This window comes from Mobula hypostoma, chromosome 1, assembly GCF_963921235.1.
Source record: "Mobula hypostoma chromosome 1, sMobHyp1.1, whole genome shotgun sequence".
NCBI classification, from domain to species: domain Eukaryota; kingdom Metazoa; phylum Chordata; class Chondrichthyes; order Myliobatiformes; family Myliobatidae; genus Mobula; species Mobula hypostoma.
The window spans coordinates 180,509,849-180,526,575 of record NC_086097.1 but is presented as its reverse complement, the minus strand read 5'-3'; the positions used below and the strand labels follow the sequence as shown (position 1 = coordinate 180,526,575).

The 16,727-nt window shown below is 44.6% G+C and overlaps 1 protein-coding gene across 6 annotated transcripts in view; it reads right to left on the bottom strand.

Annotated features, from left to right (window-relative positions):
• Positions 1–16,420, bottom strand: part of si:ch73-173p19.1 (uncharacterized) — a 36,869-nt gene extending 20,449 nt beyond the window's left edge. For 2 of the 6 annotated variants that reach the window (XM_063060827.1, XM_063060873.1), the window contains exons 1-7: positions 15,990–16,111; positions 15,178–15,287; positions 14,197–14,327; positions 11,429–11,532; positions 9,591–9,740; positions 2,365–2,896; positions 1,470–1,592 (exon numbers count right to left, since the gene is read on the bottom strand). In XM_063060827.1, the coding sequence (XP_062916897.1) occupies positions 1,470–1,592; positions 2,365–2,896; positions 9,591–9,740; positions 11,429–11,532; positions 14,197–14,327; positions 15,178–15,287; positions 15,990–16,070 (1,231 nt within the window). In that variant the 5' untranslated portion in view covers positions 16,071–16,111. Of the gene's footprint in view, positions 1–1,469; positions 1,593–2,364; positions 2,897–9,590; positions 9,741–11,428; positions 11,533–14,196; positions 14,328–15,177; positions 15,288–15,845; positions 15,865–15,989; positions 16,112–16,272 lie in introns of those variants that run through there. The other 4 variants (XM_063060846.1, XM_063060836.1, XM_063060856.1 and 1 more) reach the window with 4 other exon arrangements.
• Positions 16,421–16,727: the final 307 nt, after the last annotated feature.

Genomic DNA, 16,727 nt, shown 5'->3' with positions numbered 1-16,727 from the left:
GATTATGATGGCCGCTTTACAGAGGCAGCGAAAAGGGTAGACAGAGTCTATGGAGAGGAGTGTGGTTTCTGTGCTGGGCTGAGCTATGTTCACAACTCTTTACAGTTTCTTGCAGACATTGGCTGGTATTGTCTTATCTACAGTGTAGCACTGTGCAGTTTGTTACAGTCTTCTACTGTATTAACCAGAACTTGCTAGTTGATGTCTGCAGTAGTTGAGAAGTACTCAAATCATTTGGTCAAGTACATAGATAGGAAAGGTTTATAGGGATATGGGCTAAATGCAGGCAAATATGATTAGTTCAGATAAGCATCTTCGTCAGTATGGACAAGTCAGTTCTTGAACCAGAGGGGATAACTTTACTCACCCCAACACTGAATTGATTCCACAACCTATGGACTCACATCTAAGGACTCTACAACTCAAGTTCTCGATATTTATTGCTTATTTATTTAATATTTTTGTTTCTTTTATTGTATTTGCAGTTTGTTGTCTTTTGCACATTTTTTTTTGTCTGTCTTGGACGTGTGTGGTTTTTCATTGATTCGTTTGTGTTTGTATTTACCACAAACGCCCACAAGAAAATCTCAGGATCATATATGGTGACATACATATACTTCGATAATAAGCTGACTTTGAAATTTACTTTACTTTAGATTTATTTTGAGGTCCTATTTAAATGTTGTTCAACCCTATGACTGTCATCAGTCCTGGTCTTACTGGAATTAACCCATCCTAATTTATAGGTAGTAACTTCCCCACAACCAATTACTCTGTGCAGAAGGAAGGGATTTGGATTTCTGGGACAATCTTTTCATTGGGTCCAGTATGTTAGTGAGTGTGGAACAGAGAGGAAATTGGTGGTAATCTTGACATTACTATTTTTGAGGTCTTGCTCTTTGATGGACCTCTTAATTCACTGGGGGAAATCAGAGGCTCGATGTCTGTGAGTCTGCTGCAGTGCAAGTGTGCGTAGGTAGGCGGGAGGAAGGGGCTTGCTTTGCTAATATTATGTTTTATTCCTTGTGTCCTGCTGAACATTATGGGCATACTATGTTGGTGCTGGAATCTGCAGCAACAATTGCAGGCTGTCCCCAGCACTTCCTTAAGTTGTGTTGGAAGAGAAACAACACTTTTCACTGTATGTTTCAATGTACATGTGATAAATAAATGAACCTGAATCTAATTCCTTGAATTTACCTTACAGGACATCATCTTAGGCCACTAATCTGAAAAGGAGCGAGTTCCCTTGGTGGCAAAAAAGTATTGCTTAATCATTCTACTGTAAGAAACAAACAGACATTTACAGCCTCTTGTCTGTTCCTGACCACATATGTAGTTGCTGTAAATAAGCTGGTATATTTCCTTCAGTAAGCCAGTGGCAACACTTCTGAAGCATACTTTGCAGGTTGTAAAGCATTCTAGGATGTTCAGTGAGACAAGCTGTTATTTTATCTTGGTTAACTAACCAGGAGGGATCAGCAGATGCTGTGGGATAAGATTCTCTGCCTCCCCTTCTGTGACATCTCCAATGGGCCTCTCTTCATTAGGGTGGCTGCTGTTACCAGCTGCAGCCAGCCTTTGTCCCCGCCCTGTAATAAAAGCACAGTGTGGAATTAGCAGCTGGGAGGTGTCCAGCATTTCAGACTGGATGCTGAAGTCTGACTCAAGCCTTGCCAGGAGTCCAATTTAACAGGATTAAAATTGTTATCCAGACTGTCAGGCTAACTGATGCCTCTGTTGAAAGAAAACTGCCAGTCTTACTCAGAATGCAAATGCTGTGGGAGGGACAGGGCAAACCCAGTCTCAGCAGGTAAAGGTGATAACTGAACTTCAGGCATTTCATGTAATAGTGGAGAGGAAGATTTATTCTACACCCAACAGTGCCTTCCCTGACCTGGGAGTATGTGAGCTAACATCATTGAGTTTTATTCTGTATTTAATCTATACTGGCCCTGCCCATGGAGTGTTTGATGAGACAATGAAGAGACATAACCTTGCTCTGATTCTAGTCTATGCTGTCCCTTCCTTGGGTGTATGTGATGGGAATGTATAGAGGGTATTTTACTGTGTCCGTGTGTTGCTCAAGATTTCTAGCATCTGCACAATCTCTTGTGTTATGATTTACTCTATGTCTAACCTGTCCTGTCCCTGCCCTGGGAATTCAAGGAGACGATGTGGAGAGTATTATTGGAAATTGTTAGCAAGACTCCACTCGCTCACAGTAATTCCATTCAACATACAAGATGCAACGAGGTTTAATTCACGGGGAGCCGGGGCGGGGGGGGGGGATGCAGAGGGTTAAGGATCGTGCCCATGGTGTGGGCCATCTATGCTGCGATGGCCATTGTTCACGCTTCTCACCCCAGCTGTGTGCTGATCTTGATCTTGATGGAGATTCCATTAGTTCTCGCATCCCACCCTCTCTCACATCTGGCTGGATCCTGTGTCCTGGGACAGATGGAGGTTTGTCCATGTTGGAGGATGGCAGGCTGTCGATCATCCGGTAACCCAGAAGCTCTCCTCGCCCCCAAGTACGGGGAGTGGAGGGCTGCGATTGCAAGCGCAGCTGGGACGCAGACGCTCCAGCCTGCTGCTCTGGCACGACAATGTCCCCACTAGGCATCCTCAGCGTGTGGGCACCCAGCGGCAGTCCTGGGGAGGCAGTAGATACGCACTGCTCATTCCGTACACACAGCGTGGCAGTGGGACTCAGCCCCAGGTCTGCCAATGTGCTGATAAGCTCAGAGTCTGTAAAATGTCTCTTGGGAAAGCCCTGGAGGAGGGAGATGGACAACAGCTCAGGGCACTGCTGTGTAATATACTCCTTCACGCTCTGCAATGTGTCTTCCTCCCGGAATCTCTCCCGCAGCGAGTCTCCTGATGGAAGCCTGATCTGGAGAAAGAGAGAAAAAACAGCAGAGGGATCAAGGACATGTATATGCAACACCAAAATATCTACAACCCAGACAGCAGCCACGGAGAGTGATTGAGGGGAGTACTAGAGATGCATTCAAGAATCTAAGTAATAACAGGTGGGAGAAAAAAAGAACAAACAAAAGAGATTCTGCAAATGCTGTAAATCTTGAGCAACACACACAAAATGGTGGCGGAACTCAGCAAGCAAGGGAGCATCTATGGATGGGAATAAACAGTCAACACTTTGGGCCGAGACTCTTCATAAGAAAAGATGCAGGTGGCTGGTAACTTATAAAAACTGAAATAAAAGGAGTACAATTACAAGAAAAAGCTTGTGAACCCTTTACAATTACCTGGTTTTCTGAATTACTCAAGAGACTTCATCAAAGTCACAATAATAGACAACACAATCTGCCTAATCTAATAACAAACAATTGTACTTCTTGTCAATATTGAGTAGACCATTTAAATAATCATAGCCTAGGTTCAAAAAAAGTATGTGAACCTCTGGGGTAATGCCTTCTACAAAAACTATTTGGAGTCAGGTGTTCCAATCAATAAGATGTGGGTTGTAGAGTTGCCCTGCCCTTTAAAAAAAAAGTCACAAAGTCAGGCTACTGACAGATGAAAGAAATGATTGTGGACTTCAGGAAGGGTAAGATGAAGGAACACATACCAATCCTTATAGAGGGATCAGAAGTGGAGAGAGCGAACAGTTTCACGTTCCTGGGTGTCAAGATCTCTGAGGACCTAACCTGGTCCCAACATATCATTGCAGTTATAAAGAAGACAAGACAGCGACTATACTTCATTAGGAGTTTGAAGAGATTTGGCATGTCAATAAATGCACTCAAGAAATTCTGTAGATTTACCGAGGACAGCATTCTGACAGGCTGCATCACTGTCTGGTATGGGGGTGGGGGGGGGGCAACTGCACAGAACTGAAAGCTGCAGAGGGTTGTAAATTTAGTCAACTCTATCTTGGGTAGTAGCCTACAAAGTACCCAGGACATCTTCAAGGAGCGGTGTCTCAGAAAGGCAGCGTCCATTATTAAGGACCTCCAGCACCCAGGGCATGCCCTTTTCTCACTGTTACTCTCATGTAGGAGATACAGAAGCCTGAAGGCACACACTCAGCAATTCAGGAACAACTTCTTCCCCTCTACCATCCATTTCCTAAACGGACATTGAACCCGTGACCAATACCTCACTTTTTTAATATATATTATTTCTGTTTCCACACAATTTTTAATCTATTCAATATATGTATACTGGAATTGATTTACTTATTTAATTTTTTTCTTCTTCTATATTATGTATTACATTGAACTGCTGCTGCCAAGTTAACACATTTCACAACTCATGCTGGAGATAATAAACCTGACTCTGAGCCGCCTCTTCTCAAGAAAGATCTGTTTATGTGCACCATGCCTCCATCAAAACAACTTTGAGGACCTGAGATGAAGAATGGTAGAGATACACGATGCTTGAAAATGCTACAAAAGCATTTTTAAAGACCCAAGTGTTCATCAGTCCACAGAAAGAGAAATTGTCTACAAATTGAGGAAATTCAGTATTGTTGCTACTCTCCCTAGGAGTGGGCATCCTGCAAAGATCACACCAAAAACACAACGGCAATGCTGAAGGTGGTGTAAAAGAACCCAAGGTAATAGCAAAAGAACTGCAGAAATCTCCAGAACTTGCTAAAGTTTCTGTTCATGTGTCCACTATAAGAAAAATACTGAAGAATGGTGTTCAGGGAAGGACGCCATGGAGGAAACCACTGCTCTCCAAAAAATCACTGCTGTGTGTCTCAAGTTTGCAAAAGACCACCTGTATGTGGTCTTTTAGGACTTCTGGGACAATATTCTGTGCAAAGACAAGACAAAAGTTAAACATTTTGCTGAAATGCCCATTGCTATGTTTGGAAGGAAAAGGGCAATGCACACCAACATAAAAACCATATCCCATCTGTGAAGCATGATGGAAGGAGCATCATGGTTTGGGGCCGCTTTGATACTTCAGGGCCTGGACAGCTTGCAATCATTGAGGGAACAATGAATTCAAAATTGTATCAAGACATTTTACAGGAGAATGTCAGGGTAGCGGTCTGTCCCCTGAAACTTAATAGAAGACAAGACAATGATCTGAAACACGAGTAAATCAACAACAGAATGGTTTAAAAAGAAGAATGTGTTTTTGAATAGAACAAGCATAGAATATACAGCACAGTACAGGCCCTTCGGCCCACAATGTTCTGCCAACCCTTAAACCCTGCCTCCCATATAATCCCCCACCTTAAATTCCTCCATATACCTGTCTAGTAGTCTCCTAAATTTCACTAGTGTATCTGCCTCCACCACTGACTCAGGCAGTGCATTCCACGCACCAACCACTCTCTGAGTAAAAAACCTTCCTCTAATATCCCCCTTGAACTTCCCACCCCTTACCTTAAAGTCATGTCCTCTTGTATTGAGCAGTGGTGCCCTGGGGAAGAGGCGCTGGCTATCCACTCTATCTATTCCTCTTATTATCTTGTACACTTCTATCATGTCTCCTCTCATCCTCCTTCTCTCCAAAGAGTAGAGCCCTAGCTCCCTTAATCTCTGATCATAATCCATACTCTCTAAACCAGGCAGCATCCTGGTAAATCTCCTCTGTACCCTTTCCAATGCTTCCACATCCTTCCTATAGTAAGGTGACCAGAACTGGACACAATACTCCAAGTGTGGCCTAACCAGAGTTTTATAGAGCTGCATCATTACCTCGCGACTCTTAAACTCTATCCCTTGACTTATGAAAGCTAACACCCCATAAGCTTTCTTAGCTACCCTATCTACTTGTGAGGCAACTTTCAGGGATCTGTGGACATGTACCCCCAGATCCCTCTGCTCCTCCACTCTACCAAGTATCCTGCCATTTACTTTGTACTCTGCCTTGGAGTTTGTCCTTCCAAAGTGTACCCCCTCACACTTCTCCGGGTTGAACTCCATCTGCCACTTCTCAGCCCACTTCTGCATCCTATCAATGTCACTCTGCAATCTTCGACAATCTTCCACACTATCCACAACACCACCAACCTTTGTGTCGTCTGCAAACTTGCCAACCCACCCTTCTACCTCCACATCCAGCTCGTTAATAAAAATCACGGAAAGTAGAGGTCCCAAAACCGATCCTTGTGGGATACCACTAGTCACAACCCTCCAATCCAAATGTACTCCCTCCACCACAATCCTCTGCTTTCTGCAGGCAAGCCAATTCAGAATCCACCTGGCCAAACTTCCCTGGATCCCATGCCTTCTGACTTTCTGAATAAGCCCACCCTGTGGAACCTTGTCAAATGCCTTACTAAAATCCATGTAGATCACATCCACTGCACTACCCTCATCTGTATGCCTGGTCACCTCCTCAAAGAACTCTATCAGGCTTGTTAGACACGATCTGCCCTTCACAAAGCCATGCTAACTGTTCCTGATTCTCTAAATGCCCATAGATCCTATCTCTAAGAATCTTTTCCAACAGCTTTCCCACCATAGATGCAAGGCTCACTGGTCCATAATTACCCGGACTATCCCTACTACCTTTTTTGAACAAGAGGACAACATTCGCCTCCCTCCAATCCTCCGGTACCATTCCCATGGACAACGAGGACATAAAGATCCTAGCCAGAGGCTCAGCAATCTCTACCCTCGACTTGTGGAGCAGCCTGGGGAATATTCCATCAGGCCCCAGGGAATTATCCGTCCTAATGTATTTTATCAACTCCAACACCTCCTCTCCCTTAATATCAACATGCTCCAGAACATCAACCTCACTCATATTGTCCTCACCATCATCAAGTTACCCCTCATTGGTAAATACCGAAGAGAAGTATTCATTGAGGACCTCGCTCACTTCCACAGCCTCCAGGCACATCTCCCCACTTTCACCTCTAATCCGTCCTAACTTCACTCCTGTCATCCTTTTGTTCTTCGCATAATTGAAGAATGCCTTGGGGTTTTCATTTACCCCAGTGGTCCCCAACCTCCGGGCTGCGGACCGATACATTGCCGCGAAGAATGCAGCGGTGCAGTGGTGGCCGGGACGCACCCAGCACTTCTTTAACAAAGAAGCCAAAATAAACAAGCTAATTAATTAGGTGCCGCCTGGCACGTAAATGTCGGCCCAGATCAGAGGCAATTGCCGATTGTGTCGCCTCTGATCTGGGCCAACATTTACATGCCGGGTGGCATCTAATTAATTAGCTTGTTTATTTTGGCTTTGTTCTTAAAGATGTGCTGGGTGCGTCCTGGCCACCGCTGCACTCCTGCATGCTTCGTGGCAATGCATCGGTCCGCGGCCTGTTGGTTGGGGACCACTGCTTTACCCCACTCGTCAAGGCCTTCTCATGCCCCCTTCTTGCTCTCCTCAGACCCTTCTTAAGCTCCTTTCTTGCTACCCTATATTCCTCAACAGACCCATCTGATCCTTGCTTCCTGAACCTCATGTATGCCGCCTTCTTCCACCTGACTAGATTTTCTGTCTCACTTGTCACCCATGGTTCCTTCACCCCACCATTCTTTATCTTCCTCACCGGGACAAATTTATCCCTAACATCCTGCAAGAGATCCCTAAACATCGACCACATGTCCATGGTACATTTCCCTGCAAAAACATCATCCCAATTCACACCCGCAAATTCTAGCCTTATAGCCTCATAATTTGCCCTTCCCCAATTAAAAGTTTTCCTGTCCTCTCTGATTCTATCCTTTTCCATGATAATGCTAAAGGCTAAGGTGCAGTAGTCACTGTCCCCCAGATGCTCACCCACTGAGAGATCTGATCCGGTTCGTTACGTAATACCAGATCTAGTACGGCATTCCCCCTATCCAGGAGTCTCTTAAAAGACCCTATCATATCCGTCTCCACCACCGTCGCTGGCAACCCATTCCATGCACTCACCACTGTCTACGTAAAAATAATTACTCCTGACATCTCTTCTGTACCTACTTCCAAGCACCTTAAAACTATGCCCTCTCGTGTTAGCCATTTCAGTCCTGGGAAAAAGCCTCTGACTATCCACACAATCAATGTCTCTCATCATCTTATAACCTCTATCAGGTCACCTCTCATCCTCCGTCACTCCAAGGAGAAAAGGCAGAGTTCACTCAACCTATTCTCATCAGGCATGCTCCCCAATCCAGGCAACATCCTTGTAAATCTCCTCTGCACCTTTCTATAGTTTCCACATCCTTCCTGTAGTGAGGAAACCAGAATTAAGCACAGTACTCCAAGTGGGGTCTGACCAGGGTCCTATATAGCTGCAACATTACCTCTTGGCTCTTAAACTCAATCCCACGATTGATGAAGGCCAATACACCATATGCTTTCTTAACCACAGAGTCAACCTGCACAGCAGCTTTGAGTGTCCTATGGACACGGTCCCCAAGATCCCTCTGATCTCAACACTGCCATGAGTCTTACCATTAATACTATATTCTGCCATCATATTTGACCTACCAAAATGAACCACCTCACACTTATCTGGGTTGAGCTCCATCTGCCACTTCTCAGCCCAGTTTTACATCCTATCGATGTAGAGCTGTAACCTCTGACAGCGCTCCACACTATTCACAACACCCCCAACCTTTGTGCCATCAGCAAATTTACTTACTAACCCATCCCTCTACTTCCTCATCCAGGTCATTAATAAAAATCACAAACAGAAAGGGTCCCAGAACAGATCCCTGAGGCACACCACTGGTCACTGACCTCCAAGCAGAATATGACCAGTCTACAATCACTCTTTGACTTCTGTGGGCAAGCCAGTTCTGGATCCACAAAGCAAGGTCCCCTAAGCCTTGCATGGGGTACCTTATTAAATGCCTTGCTGAAATCCATATATACTATGTTAGCGTGATTTTTGTGCTTAGGTCATCTACATTTAGCAAATGGCTTTGGCTACCAGTCTTCTGTTCATTGACAATGTATTGTGGATTTAGTTTGTAACAAAACATTTCTTAAAAGCTGTGAATCCCAGTCCACAGACAATGTTGGCCTCTGTGGGATGGCTGTGAACCAGAAGGTGTAAAGGTTTGCAAGTGGCTTCAAAAGAAAGCATTGTCTATACTTTGTAAATATGGAATTGTCCTTTGTGTTCAGCAACTATTGAGCCCCACATTGGGCCAGCAGACCTTTCCACCTTTCCATCTCGGTATGATGCCTGCTGTACCCTGTTTTGTCAAATAAAGAAGCTGCTTTGTATCTACAGTACCAGTAACTCTCTCTCCGGTGACTTCATTCACACAACACACTACATCTACCGCTCTACTTTCATCAATGCGTTTAATCACATCCTCAAAAATTTCAATCAAGCTTGTAAGGCACGATCTGCCTTTCACAAAGCCATGCTGACTATTCCTAACCATATTATGCCTCTCCAAATGTTCATAAATCCTGCCTCTCAGGATCTTCTCCATCAACATTTTCACACACATCAAGACCCACAGATTTTTGAAGCAGCTTCTTTCCCTGCACCATCATATTTCTGAATAGATAATGAACTCATGAATATTACCTCAGTATTTTTGTTCCTCAGTATTGTAATGTACTGCTGCTGCAAAACAAATCTCACATTTGCCAGTGATATTAAACCTGATTCTGATTTTGAACCCTGGCTTAGCATGACTCACCACAAGGAGGCAATGTTTGCCCGCTGCTGTTTGAAGTTTGTCCCCTAACCTCTGGCTCTGCGGAGGTGGATCAGGCTGGCAGGTTGGCAGCAATTTTGCTTTCAGATTTTCACGATCATCGGCTATTCTCTTCAATGCCAATTCATGATCCTACAATGATAAAACAAACAAATGACTGCTTATCAAGGAAATAAATCAATACCCCAAAACCAATGGAAAACTAAGCAAAAACCCCAACAAAGCCCTTCACCTACTGCCCCTGATTATAAATCAGCTATTGGCTTATTTATTATGTTTAGAGGCAATCAAGAAACATTTGGAAGCCATTTGCGTGTCTAGATCTGAGATCCCAGTCACAGCACAGACCTTTGCAAGTGAAGTGGAATGATAGGGTGGGAGACAACTTTTCTGCATTGGGAAGAATGTTATTCAAGTGTTACTTTTAAAAAAAACTGTAAATCAGTCCTGACCTTGAAGCACATTTCCAGTCTGGATTCCAATCACCCTCAGCAGTGCCAGCCTAGCTTTTCCTCTGGAACAGAACTTGAAGCCACAACTTTCTGATTCAGATAGAGGGTATTCTTTGTTGAGCCATAACTTACACATGTCCCTAGCATGAAGATGCGATAGGGGAAGCAGCATTTACCACGTCAGTCCCACTAGGACACTTCAAAGATATCCAAACTCGTTTTCCATCCATATCCCACTCATTATCTCCTGGCTGCAAGTCAGAGCTGTCCAGTTATGGCAATGCAGAACCACTGTTCATTGTGGAGTACAATGGAGTACGATCCATTTCCATAGGTAGCACCCATTCCATTTAAGCAAACAGAAATTTCATTATGATGTCAGCTATGCACTAAGTTTCCATATTAAAAAGTATATTGTAAACTCAAATGAAATGGCTCAATTTTCAGCTGCATAAATTTCCCTGCATTTCTTAGAGGGCAACTCTCTTGGTCCCTAGAGACTTACATTTCTTGCTGTTCCTTTCTGAAAGGAGGCGATGCCTGCTAAATACTTTAATGTGGCTATTATTTTGCTCAAAGGCCTTGTTAGCCAAGACGTAGGCCAAGCTCACAGTCAAACCCAAACCTCGATTTTACTCCTTTATTTGTTTATCTGTGTCTCTTCAACAAAGGTCAGTGAGTTGAAACCAGACTTAAAAACATTGGGGTGCATCATTGACTTAAGGAGGTGCAGGTGGACCACCCCTTTAATCTGTACAAGGTCTGAGGTGAATGGGCTCCTGTACTGACAGATGAAGGGCTAAAGCAGTCAGAGGCAGTGCTGATGAAAGAAAAGCCAATATACTTGCATCCCTTAACAGGTGTTCCCAATGTGTCCCTGGATGCCTTGATGGTAGAGGCCGGGGGTGAAGAGGTGGAGTTGGGGAAAGCGCTGGGAAATAAGTAACAGGTTCTTGAATGGTAATCCCACACGTGCAATATTTTGGCTCTATCACAAAGGCAGGCCACCTGGATGGGTGTTGGAAAACAGACCTTGAACTCCCTAAGCCCATTATGATACCCCCATTGCAAGTAACACAGACTTGGAATCGAAGTCTCAGCTTTCACGCTGAAGAGTCTTGGGGAAGACCTCCCAGAAGGAGCTTCAACTGTAGTCGGTCTTTTGTCTGCATCTTGCTGGCGACGTCCTGCTGAAATTGATCAGACTCCACACATCCAGAAATGAACAGACCAGGCATAGCAGTGAGACCCAGATACTAAGCTGACATGTGGCAAGGGACACTAAGGTAAAGGAATTAAGGAACTGTACCTTAGCCACCACCAAGGAGAGAGGTAGGGCAGAGGGAGCTCTGCATCATTACTATTTACCTTCTGCTTCTTTCGCCTCTCAGCTTTGATTTGTCGAGCATCACGCTCCCTCTGCTGCTCCTCGAACTCCTTCAAATTATGGTTTCTCCTGGAGAGGGACAATGCTGAGGAAGAAACGGATACACCAAAGAAGCAAACAAAAATATCAAAACAAAAGTACTATCAGAGAAAGGAAGGTAGAAAAGGAAGGCCATGTGGCAGGTGTGGAGAAAAAGGACTTCAAAATTCTGAGTGTCTAAGTGGGAAATACAGTAGTTCCACTGGCAATTCGAAATAATTAAAAGAACTGAAAATCATTTTCCTCAGTGAGGACAATTAAGTTATTCAAAGGTCAATAAGTGATTCTTCACATAAAATTCCAGGCAGGAACTCTTCCTCCATCAAAAAAAGACTACACACCATTTGAAAACTTAAACCTTGAGATTTGACCCCAGAGCACAAGGTTCAAAAACTCGTAGAAATGGGAAGTTCAGGCTGAGATAGGTTGACCCTGTCAAGCTATACCAGGGAAATAAGCTCAAAGCTGAAATGAGCAACAAACGACTGGAGGAACTCAGCAGGTCAGGCAGCGAATAAGGAGAATGAACAATTGATGTTTCAGGACTGAAAGATACAGGGGACATAGTCAGTAGAAAAAGGTTGTCTCCTCTCTAACTCTCAGTCCAAATGAAGGGTCTTGACCCAAAATGCCAAGTGTCCATTTCCTTCCACAGATGCTGCCGAACCTGCTGAGTGTGCTTGTACCAGATTCCAACATCTGCAGTTTTTTGTATCTTGAAGCAGAACGGTTTCCTCTCATTCCTGTGGTCATAAGGAATGAACAGTTGCGATCATTCCTCAGATCCTGTTTGGGCATTTAAGTAATTGACAAGCTGCACTATTCTGAGTGTCCCCAGAGAGCATTCAAGGAAGTAACTGACTGCTTATGGCAAGGAGTTTTGAGCAAAATCTTATGCTGCATACCTTATAAAGGACGAAAGGAGATAATCACCCAAAAAAGTACACCAGCAGGTACTTGTAGAAAAACGTTTCAACATCTCCAGCAACATTCAGAGTTTTAGGATTTTTCGACGTGCTTTAAAGCTATTACTATAGGTTACAAAAATAGATAGTGCAAAACAGGAATGACACAGTAGGGTTGCTACAGGACAACAAATTTCACAATAGACGTCAATGATAACAACCACATTCTGAAGTGGAGACATTATTGCAATTTCGGAAGCATGGAAATCAGTGGATAAAAACTAACAACCATCCATCCAACACACAAAATGCTGGAGGAACTCAACAAATGAGGCAGCTTCTATGGAAGGGAATAAACAGTCAATGTTTGGGCTGAGACCCTTCATCATGATCCTCCATAGATGCTGCCTGACTTGATTTCCTCCAGCATTTTGTCTGCGTTGTTCACTAGTTCCAGCATCTGCAAAATCTCTTATTAGCTGCCCATACAATCTGTTTCAATGATACTGGTTGAATAAGTAAATATTGGACCACAAGATCTTCCCCTGATGGACATAAAATTAACAGGGCATCAGTATAGCATGTCACCTGAAAGTTCGCATTTTGAACTGTGCAGTAATCCCCTAGTGGTGCACCACCAACAGCAGTACTACCTTAGTACTGTCCTCCCCTCCAGCAGTGTAGTGCTCCCTCAGAAAGCCTGTTGTTCTCTCAGTCCTGTCCCCTCCGACAGTGTGGCAGTCCCTCAGAGCCGGTGCAAGGAGTTGTGCAAGTTACCAATTCCGTGAATATGATTTGCATTCACAGTCAGAGACAAAAGTTCTAAGCCTCAATGTGCCAAGATGACATACTGACACTGCCAAATAGGAGCCAGCACTTGGGCAGCTTTCAGTTTGTACCCAGCAACAGTATATCAAACTCAGGACTCATTGTACTGAAGAGATTTAGTTTAATTTGCCATCATGGTCGGCACAGGCATTGTGGGTCAAAAGGACTGTTCCTGTGCTATATTCTAAGGTTCAGCTTAACTTCGCCACTTTTGTACTCTACACCGTTACAAAACTCAGGATCCCTTATGCTTTAACTGTGTTTTCAACTTGTTTTGCCATCTAGAAAGATTTGTGGATGCACAGGCTTGGGCTTCTGTGCTGAGAGCTTTTCGATTATATTGCTGCTACTCCTCACACTGAGCGGCAGAGTACAAAATCATCGAGGGCTTTATTTTCAGTTTGGGATCACTGTTGGGGCAGCTGACAAGCTGCATGGCATTAACCTTGATTTGGGACCACTTGATTTGTGATCAGGAGTGGATGTGGATTCCTCCTCCCCCCAGTACGATATAACTACACAAACACTAGGTAGATGTTGCATTATTTGCTACAAACAGTGGGTTTGTTGTAGTATTGTAATCAGGCAAGAGATCAGCAGCTATACAGACATTAAGGATTCAGCAGGGATTATGACACTTTTGACATTATAAAACTGGTTCATCTCCCTCTGTTGACTTTAGTAAACCCTTAGTAATCCCAGTACTGTTAGCAGCTGCCCTCCCAGTTCAGACATTAGTAACAATTCCGTTCTCCTCCACAGATGCTGCTAGACCTGCTACATTCTTCCAGCGGATTATCTGTTGCATTCATTACTAGTCATTCCCAAGTACTGACAGTAACCATCAGTTTACTACTATATGCTTAAACCACAATTGTCCCAACTTCTAGTCAGCTCCCCTTGCAAAACCATCCCCATTAATCAGGACATCCCATCCATCCTCCATTGGCTGGCTTGACATCTTGACATCCCCTTACCTTGCTGGGGTTTTACACTGCTGGATGCGGTGCCTCTCTGGATGAGAGGTGGATTAAATGCCGATACTGCCCCAGCTGTTAAGGCCACTGACTCCTGTTGTCGTGTGGCGCGCTCCCCTCCTTGCAGCAACCTACAGACGAACAAAAAAACAATAATATTTATTGCAAGATCTACTGCAAGAAATTGCTAAATTAAATCAAACATTGTGAGAATAAAAAATGCTGGAAACACAACAGGTCAAACAAATTCTGTGGGGGGGGGCAGAGTTCATGTTTCAGGTCAAAAACCATGTCAGAATCTCCTTTAAACTGAACTATTTCTCATTCTACAGATGCTGTCTGACCTACTGAGCGTTTCCAACATGGGAATGTTGTTCAATAATTATAGAAGTATCAAAAACTCCGCCGTTTTATATATATATAAATTTTTAAAATAGTATTTTTTGACCCAGGAACTTGACTGGGTCAATACACAATGCTGCTGCAAGAGCTGACAGATGAAAAGGAAACACTGGTAAATAATTTTGATACACATCCCTCTTTGTCTCTTTTGTCAAAGATCTCTGAAACCCAAGTACTGTACTTTGAAGTGCAGAAGCCCAGAAAGATAAATAGATTAGGGCTAATTGTTCTATTGGGTAAGGAAAGAATGTTTGACAGGCACTGAGATAACAACTTCTTTAAAGAACTACAGGAACATTTGGATGGATCACTTGCTAGCAGCAGCAAGATTCTCAAGCTGAAAAATGTTAGTTAATATTTTTACACAAATGTGGAAATCAAAAGGGACAAGAAATAGGGACTACAGAAAATCCAAAGAGACTGGACATAGATTTTCTGTACCCTTCTGGTCATCATCTCCTGGTGTACACTTATGTCATTTTTGAGAGAATCTGGACAGTGTTTTGGGACATTTTAATTCATGGATCAGGGCTTATAACTGCAAGTATTTTCTCTAGGTCTCAGAACAGACTCACTCACCACTCAGCAGCATCCTGAACATTGAGGATCCCAGCCTGGAGAGCAGCCTGCACCTGCCTCTCCTCAAAGCCCATTTCGTACAGGGTAAGGAATAGGTCATTGATGGTTTGCTGAAACACAACCCACATTATTACAAAAATGTCTTGCGTACCGCACTGTCTTCTGTTCCCAGCTAGAGAGGGGGTGTAAGGGAATTACACTTTTGGCCAAAGCAAATATTGACCTTAGCTGTGTGTGTGTGTGTGGGGGGGGGGAGAGAATGTGCAGGGCAGAAAAGAGGACAAGCAGGAGGAGGCGAGGAAGGGGTGGGGTTGATGGGAAGAGTTGCTCAGACAGCAGCCAAAATCTAGCCATAACATTTCCCCTCCCATCACCACCACCTGATCCAGTCATCACTACCACCACTCTCCCCCTCATTTCCATGCCATCCCTTTTGTACCCATTCACTTCAGCCAAACTCTGACTGACCTCCCACCCCACTGGCAGTCTCATCACCCCCAAAATCAACATCACCCACCAGTCCTTCCAACTCTGACACTCCCAGCCCTACCCCCAATCCATTCCTACTCTCACGCCAAACCTGACCCTCAACCCCCATCCCATCCCAAACCCCGTCCTCTGCCTTACCCCCACCCCAACCGAACCAAACCTAACCTAACTTCACCCACCTTACCCTACCCCTGGAGCGTCTAGGTTGCCTCTCTCCAGGCCGATGAGGCCTACCCTAGCTCTAATTAGGGTACAAGGTGGAGACAGTTTTGGCTGGGGTGGCCAGACTGAATCCTAGCCCCCACTTTCCGCCTTCCACTCACTGTTGCCCCGTTCTCCATGTCACTATCGTCAAGCTGCGCGTCGCTGTTTCTCACACAAACATTGTCAGGCCTCAAACTCATCCATCACCGCCCACGCCGATGATTATCAGTGAAACTACCCCGCCCATCCGTCAGTGAAGACCGCCCCTCTCAGCTCCGGTGCTGACTCCGCCCTCCAACTGTCCATCACCACCGTGAGCCCGCCCCCAAGCCAATCCCCGGCGTCGAGGCGGATCCGTCCATCAAGACCAATTGACCCCGATCCCTCGCCAATTACACAAACCTGTTCCGCCCAACCGTCTCAGCGTTGACACCGCCCATCGAGCCGTTGCGATCCACCCCAAAATCCGGCGTCGAGCTGCCAACTAGCGCCGACCTATACAGTTTATGTCCAGTCACCAGTGTCAACTCGCCTTATGTCCAATTACTGCCGGCTGCCTCGCCCTCCGCCTTTGCATGTTGGTGATTCCACCGCTCTTGACGAGTTGTCAATCAATCAGTGACAGCCGGTGATTATCCCGCCTTCTGCAGAGTGCACTTCAGCTCGGAAGCGTAGTATTGTGGAAGCGGGTCGCCACCTTGTGGGGAGAGAACCTAAGGTAAAATAGCTGCAGATACTGGGAATCCGAAACGAAAACGTTGACTATTAGCTGGTCAGTCAATATCTGAAAAGAGAGGAACAGAAAAACCTTATGAAAAGCATTCAACACACTGCCACTAAATGGTGAAAGAGATCTG